Source organism: Phaseolus vulgaris, chromosome 11 (assembly GCF_000499845.2).
Source record: "Phaseolus vulgaris cultivar G19833 chromosome 11, P. vulgaris v2.0, whole genome shotgun sequence".
In the NCBI taxonomy this organism is placed as follows: Eukaryota; Viridiplantae; Streptophyta; class Magnoliopsida; order Fabales; family Fabaceae; genus Phaseolus; species Phaseolus vulgaris.
The window spans coordinates 7,586,945-7,595,327 of record NC_023749.2 but is presented as its reverse complement, the minus strand read 5'-3'; the positions used below and the strand labels follow the sequence as shown (position 1 = coordinate 7,595,327).

Below are 8,383 nucleotides of genomic sequence, written 5' to 3'. Positions count from 1 at the left end.
ATGACCCTTCTATGAGATGAGATCAAAATTTAAAATAGATAAGATATGGAATGAAAAAATAATTAGAAAGAAGAAGGAAGAAATATGGGTGAGAGAGAGAAAGGGGTACGGGAGTTAAAAAGATAATTCTTCACCCTTAAGTTCGGTTCAAGATTCGTTAAATGAATTTCCTATAGCTCTATCACCAAATTTCGTAGCTCTGTTCTCACAATCTTCTTCATTTAGAATTCCTTGTTCTGTTTCCAATTTTCATATCCAATTTTATTGCGTGTGTATATATATTACTTCACATTTAAGGTGCACCAAATTAAGAAGTCTCGCAAGATTTATGTTCATCTCATAACATAAACCTAATCAATAATATATTTGAAATCACTAAGTTGATATAATCAATAAAGAGCTAATTAAAGCAGCACTCTAACATTATAGAAAAATAGAGCAGAAAATATGTCCAACTTTTTTTTCTTCACTTGATTACATTCTTATTGGCATCATGCATGAACATCATGCAGCTTTATTCATGAATATTTCAACAAGAAACTTCTAACTGGTTCGGCAGTTTTGTAAACAAGAATCCAGCACTTTAGTGACAGCACCGGTAGCATCTGACACAGAAAATGAATGATTAGAAAGATGAAAAAAGATATTAAGTGAATATGAAATATAGATATTAATGAGAGCAATGTTGTAAGAGTTTGAATACCAATATTGATGTTTATGGACTTGTTAATCCCACACTGACTAATGCAGTGGAAGGCATCTTTAGACATTTTAGGACAGTGTGCAACACAAGCGGCAAAACATATCGGATAAGCAATATTAGCCAAGAGACAATTTATCCCACATCTAGCAGGACATGTGAGTTGAGCCGACAAACCATAATCAGCTTCTGAGAAACCCAACATCATCATCATAACAATAACAACACCAATACTTTTCATCTCACTCTTTGCCATAACTTCTTTTCAACCACCTACTATATAGATATTCAATTTTTCTTCTATGTTTCAAGGGAAGACAAACACCAACTTATATATAGCCACAAAATAACTTTTAAGATCACAACCTTTGTAGCATATATATATATATATATATATATATATATATATATATATATATATTAAAGTAAAGTGTTTAGATAGATCTAATTCGTATTGTTTAGAACTCGAGGTGAATTTATATATATTTTTCTTTTAATTTTTTAAAATATCTTTTAAAAATAAAATCATGATAGAGTTTTGATTTCCAAAAAGAATATCTTATTAATTTAATTTAATAAAAAAATTAAAAGAATAAAATATTTAAACTAAGAATATTGATTCATTTTTATTACACCGGTCATGTTTAAGTTATAAGTTTAAGATTTGTGTTTTATAAAAAAATTATTTTATTGGCCGTGCTAATACGATAAAATAAAAGTTAAAATCTTATACAAGATTATGAATTATAATAATACAGAATTATTGTTGACTTAATAGCAATTTTTCTCCTATTTTAAAAATAATATGATATAAAACTTACAAAAACTAAATTAAGGCATTATATCGTAACTTTTGAAAATCATCTTAACCATATAATTGTATATTCAAATGCAAGTAAATACTATACATTTTTTTAATATAAGAAATCTCATAAAATAATTGATATATATATATATATATATTTATTTATTGATTCATCGTTAAGTGTTTAAGTTTAAGAATAAATGTATGTATTATCAAAATTGTTTATTAAATAAAAATAAGTATCATACAATTTAGTATATTTCTAAAAGTTGCATTCATTCTGTATAAAATTATGTACATTAGTTATATTCATGAGATACAGTGTTTTAATTGTTGGTATAATTATTTGTAGACATAATTTTACTTAATATTTTATATTCATAAAATAGAATCACAATCCCTGTCATTATATTAAATTCATTTTATTTGTAGTTATTAAAATTTGAATAATTTCAAAATCATAGTATTTTCTACTGATTAAGAATTATGCAAGGTGACAACGGTCACCGTTGCATTCTCATATTTTCTGAGTATTTATATATGTATTTAATGGTATTTAATGAACATCAATGAATTTAATGCATGAAAGTATTAAATGTATTGAATGAATATTTAATACTTCTTTCTTCTATTCTATAATGAGTAAAGTTTTATTTATCTAAATAAATATTAAATGCAATGTTTTATTTACTTAAATAATTCCTTTACTAAAAAAATAAAACTATTCGTAAAATTATTTTCAAAATGTTATATTTATTGTTGTTCTACTGTGAGAGAATAAAATATTACAATTGCTGCAAAACAGATAGAATAATATATGTTTTAATTAACATTATTTATTTTCCAAAATAAATACGGATTTAATTATATTAAAATTGATTATATTTATTATTAGAGAATAAAATATTAAATATTAAATTACCATCGCTGCAAAACAGATAGAATAATATATGTTTTAATTAATATTACTTTATTTTCCAAAAATAAAATACAGACTAAATTATTTTAAAATTGATTAATATTTTTTATTAATAATATTATCTTTTATTAGGTATCACTATGAAATATCATTTCTGGTTTCAATTTCCACTTTAACATATGAATTTCCAGCATTAGAAAGTACCGTATGTATATCAGAGATTCTATTTTAGCACTACAAGAAACTAGGTAAATAGTATGGGTTTGAAGCTGACACAAATAGTCAAAAATCTATGAAAATCATTATTAATGTAGGTCTAGCATTTTCCAAAATAATGGAAACTAATATTTTGGATGACGCAATTTGAGTAGGTTAAATCTACTCAATGTGAACGTAATTAAACTCATTGTCATTTTGGCCACCACAAAGTTAAAACTATTATTTTAAACTAGTGTAGGTTTAGCCTACACTTCTTGGATGCTAAACTAAAGTTATGAATGAGGTTGACCGACACTAAGTGGATATAATTTAAAATGTTAGTGTGAGCTAAGCCCACACAAAATGTGAAATAAAAGAAAATGTTAATGTGGGTTAGACCTACACAAATTGTGAAATAAAAAGAAAATATTTAGACTAGGACATTTTGATTATTTGTACCATTAAATATATTTAAAAGTGAATTTAAATCTATTTTTCTAAATTAATACTAAATTAAATTTTAATCAATTTTCAATGAATCCAAATCCAATTTAAATGAATGTAATACCTCTAATTCATTGTAATAAAAATAAATAAATTTACAAATAACATTAAATTCAAAACTGAAATGAATATTAAAATAATTTCTTTTACAAATAACACTAAATTCCAAACTGAAATAAATATTAAAATTTTAAAATTAAATTATAACATATACTCACTAATTGAAATTCACATAAATCTGAATTAAACATAACACGAAATTAAGAAATAAATTTACAAACAACACCAAATTTACAAATTACACCAAATTAAATTTGGAACGTAGCTGGAAACATCAATTGGAATTTGAACGAATTTCAAGATCCTGCAAAAAAATAGCATTCCTGCCATTAAAACTAATGAATAAAATATTATATAAATCAAAATCGAAATATAGTTAAGTTAAAACTCACAATTCTTCTTACATTTATATTTTGTTAATATATAACATTTTTTTAATATAACACTTAAACTAAAACCTAATATTTAAAAAAAATTGATATCATTGGGAGCAACATGATGATAGTGTGTTTGACTAAGACATGTGTGCTCTCACTGTCTCTCACGTGTGTCCACTTTCACTCAACTCATGCAGTATATAACTCATTATCTTACCAATTTCTCTTAAAAAAAACATAATTATTTTATTCCACCACTTACCAAAAATTCCACAAATGTGTTCTCACTTTTCTTCTTTTCAACATAATTTGGCGCACTATATATAAGCAAATGTTTTCTTTCCAGATTTCTATGTCTGTATTTTTTTCTTTACAATATAATATAAAGCACCAGATTGATTAAGAGCAGATTGTGATTCTTTGGTGGAATCATCGTCTTCCTCATTCAACCAATTATTGGACAAAGATTGACCTTGACTGGATTCTGAATCGCCATTAGAGCATTCAAGTGAAGATCGAATTTGATGCATTCACCTCTGACATTGCTTGCGGAAGAGAATTGTACTAAATACCCTCTTTATCAATTAGGTGAGTCTATAAATAAAACTGTACTACCAGATGACCGAAAGGACGACTAGACGACAAAACCGACTAGACGACAACAGGCGAAGCTAAACACGTAATTAGGTATAAACAACCCAACTTAAATGATAAGCACGGTTAAGGCACAATTGGACCTTCGTTTGGACCCTAAAGCAGGCCCACAACAGCCATAGCCCACCTAGAGCAATATAAATAGCAGAAGAGGCACAACACCCAAGGTAATATTCACTCCCCACTCTTCTGGTACTTAACTTTCGGTCTGACTTGATCGTCGGAGTGTCTTTGCAGGTACTCCCCCTATCGTGTCCAGACCAAAGGAGATCCAACAGAAAGAAGACTAACCGAAAGGCCGGAAAGACGAGAAGAACCTCACAAGACATCACAAGAGGAAGTGTTCTACAGGGTTTAGATCTTGTAGGAACATTTTGGCGCCCATCGTGGGGCGAGAAGAAAAAACCCCACGAATTGTCCACATGGTGACTACGAGGAACATGACAGGTAACGATAGGAATGTGCAAGAAGAAATTAGTCATCCAGACCCTATGACGTTGATCTTGAAGATGTAGAAGGAGATGGAAGCTTTGAGGAAGGAGAATGCTCGGATGAAAGAAAGGCTTGCTGAGAAGCCAGAAATACCGGAAGCAGTGGATAATATCCCCTCGGGAGATCACGCGAACGCGGATACACATGAGGTCGGGAGCTCGTATCAAGAAAACATAAGACCGACCTCAAATAACGCGTTAGGCACGACACCTCGAAGAAGCCCCTTTACCGAAACCATCCTTGAAGTTCCTTTGCCGGGAACCTGGAACAATCCCACGTTGGATAAGTATGATGGATCTACGGATCCGGATGAGCATGTAAACGCGTACCTAACACAGGTCGGCTTGCATACGGCAGAAGACGCGTTATGGTGCCGAATATTCCCCACCTCACTTAAGGGAGCAGCCTTGAGCTGGTTCACTCGGCTACCAGCTCAATCCATAGATTGCTTTGACACGCTCGCGACTAAATTTGGAGCACAGTTCACTACCAGCCGACCACACCACCTCACTTCGATCGCCTTGGTGAATATTCGGCAAGAGAAGTCGGAGACCTTGAGGGCCTTCATGAATAGATTCAGCAAAACGGCGTTAGACATACGAAACCTAAGTCCCGAAGTGGCGATGCACCACATGATAACTGCGCTGAAGCCGGGACCGTTTTCGGATAGTTTATGCATGCAACCGACCACGACATTGGATGAGTTGCGCCAAAGAGCCACCAAATACATGTAGCTGGAGGAATTGAAAGTGTTCCGGAGCAGGGCTCAGGCACCCGACGAACCTGAGAGGAGGAGAGACAGAAGCAGACCAACACATTTTGGGAAGCCTGGAGACTTTCCCAAGGGACCGCGTTTCACCCGTTACACCCCCTTGACTGCCGAAAGGTCGAGGGTCTTAGAGGAAGCCCTCAATGCAGATCTCCTGAAGGCACCAAGTAGGACTCCCACCCCGTAGAGTGCCGATCAAACCAAGCATTGTCGATACCACCGCAATTTTGGGCACACAACGGAAGATTGTTGGGCACTGAAGGATAAAATCGAAGAGCTCATCCAAGCCGGTCATCTGCGACGTTTTGTCCAGACAAGCCGAGAAGACGGGAAAAATGAAGTTGACATAGAAAAGAGACAAGGGCGTAGAGACACACAGGTAAACGAATGGAGAGGCCAGAGAGGCCGGGAAGGCCGAGAAGGACGAGGAGGAAGAGATCGTCGAAGAACCATGCCGGTACGGGGAGTCATAAACACGATTGCTGGGGGTTTCGTGGGAGGAGGAACTACATCATCCTCCCGAAAAAGACACCTCCGAGCGGTCAGTTTTGTGTACTCCATCAGCAGAAGCAACAGAAGAGACCTGCCTCCCATGCTCTTCACGAACTCGGACTTCAGAAACATAAACCTGAAGCATGATGACCCTATGGTAGTCACCATCGAAGTAGCCAACTTTGTCATCATGAAAATTCTGATAGATCAAGGAAGCTCTGTGGATATCTTGTACTGGAAGACCTTCCGAAAGATGGGCATGTCAGATGTGTTGGGTCTATTAGTGTCTAAGTTCAAGAGGGGAGGGGTGAATTGAGCTTATAAAATTTTCGCAAGAACACACAATTTTCAGTATATCAGAGGCAAAAGAACAAATTGTTTTTAAAAGAAACAGATTGATTCTTCAGAGCAGTCTAGCACAATTTGAATTTGTTCAGATTAAAATTGTAATCAACAGAGAGGTATAACAGAATCAGATTGGTTAGATTTTATGAGTTTGAAGAATACAGCTATGCCAAGAAATCAACCAAGTTCATCCAATACAAGGTTTTAAAGAGAATGAATTTTTCTCAGGTTTTAATGAGTAAACTATTTGTTCACAAACCAATTAAGACTTCATATACAACGACCTTGTTTGTGATTAGAGAACTTTGATAGATCAGGAAGAACAGTTTTTATTAAACCCAGAATTAACAGATTCAATTTCAAAAAAACAGATTTAGTTCTTGACAGAATTAAGCAAAACCAGAAATGAGTGCAGGGATGAGAAGAAAAGGCAAGCAAGTTTTTATATTGGTTCACTCATACAGAGCTACATCCAGTTTCACCTTACTCCAAGGTGGAATCCACTAAGAACAGTATCAAACACTTACAACCACAACAGTTCTTGAACACTACAAGAACAATACAACCAATGCTGAAAAACCCTATTTCAGCACACCTTGTACTCCAAGAAACCCTATCAAGGAGTGACTAACACTTACACCTTTACAAACCAGAATAAAGGAAAGATTACACCTGAAAAGAAGATGCAAGAACTCAAAACCAGTAGTTCAATTTGCTGCAGAACTGCACCAGCACCTTCACCTAGATCAAAGGTTTCCTAGAACAAGCACACTTGAAAATCCCTTTGGAAAACCTTTCAAAAATATTTTCAATCCTTCTTCTCACATGGAAAGTGTTTGATCTCTATCAAAAACGTAATTGCTCAGCATCCTTTCATGTGAGAGAGGCTTTTCTTTATATAGAAAACAATTTCTAACTTCTTTTAAAAAGACCGTTGAAAAGCTGTTATGAAAACAACAGATTCAGTTTTGAACTTTAACAGATTTATTTTGTGAAAACTGTCAACTCAGCTAACTGAAATAACTGTCTGAGTTGTACCTTTGGTGCCCTAACTAACTTTCGAAAATCCTTTCAGCAGACCAAAGAATAAACCTGTTCTTTTACAGAGAAACAGATTTATTTTTGTGCAGTATCCTGATTTTAGGAGAAAACTCTAAAAAGCTTTTGGAAAAACTTTTAACCACTTCATGTGCTTATTCTAGGCTTGGTTAGGCATCTAGGATAGATCATGTAGCAAAAGGCAACCTTACACAACCACAAGCCTACATACAAGATCATCTAAACCTATTACAAACTTCAAAACAAACTAGCTATTTTCTACATCAAACACACACTAACACTAGGTAGAGAAGAGGCTTCATCCATCTTCAACAATCTCCCCTTGTTTGATGGAGACAAATCCCCTTTGCATAGCATGGTTTGATGATCAAAATATGTACTATACTAATTGCCAAAAACCTGCATGAAAATTTTTAGACATAAAACCAGAATTGAGCAGTTGTGATTTTTGTGCTACCTCCATGTAGCTTGAGTCAGAACATCAACTTTTATGAGCTTTCTGTGAGCTGTTCTTCTCCCCCTTTGGATTCATCAAACAGAATAAAGCATGGGATAAAACAAACCAAAACATAGACATTCATCACAGTTCAACCTATAAAGCCAGTATTGAGTTCTATTACAAACCAAAATAAAACCAACTAAAAAATAGTGCAGAATAAAGACAAACAGATTAAACCCAAATTGTTCAACAACATATAAAAGATAAAGACTTAGAAATAGGATCACTTGTTGTTGTAGTAAAGCTCAGCTAGCTGCACTTGAACTCCTTCAAGCTGGTCATCCAAGTGTTGAAACCTGACGTAAGTCATTTCATAGTGTGCCTTCTGTTCATATGTGAGTGTGTCCAGCCTGCTTAGTACTTGTCTTTTAAACATGGACAGAGGTTCACCTCTGTACTCAGGTTCCTCATATGCAACCATTGCATTTTGACTTGTAGCAGCAACATCTTCATGTCCAGCAGAGTGCACTGGTGATTCATCCATGTGCTGCACTCCATCAACATTTTCTT

General features: G+C 33.7%; 1 protein-coding gene and 1 long non-coding RNA gene across 2 annotated transcripts; one reads left to right on the top strand and one right to left on the bottom strand.

Moving 5' to 3' along the window:
- Positions 1 to 363: 363 nt before the first annotated feature.
- LOC137829200 (uncharacterized) lies at positions 364 to 1,052 on the bottom strand. The gene is made up of 2 exons (XR_011084013.1): positions 704 to 1,052; positions 364 to 605 (listed from the first exon to the last, which is right to left on the bottom strand). It is a non-coding gene; the product is annotated as an uncharacterized lncRNA (long non-coding RNA).
- A 3,686-nt stretch (positions 1,053 to 4,738) lies between these two features.
- LOC137823369 (uncharacterized) lies at positions 4,739 to 5,443 on the top strand. Its single transcript, XM_068628477.1, has one exon. It carries the CDS (start codon positions 4,739 to 4,741, stop codon positions 5,441 to 5,443), a length of 705 nt encoding a protein of 234 aa, XP_068484578.1.
- Positions 5,444 to 8,383: the final 2,940 nt, after the last annotated feature.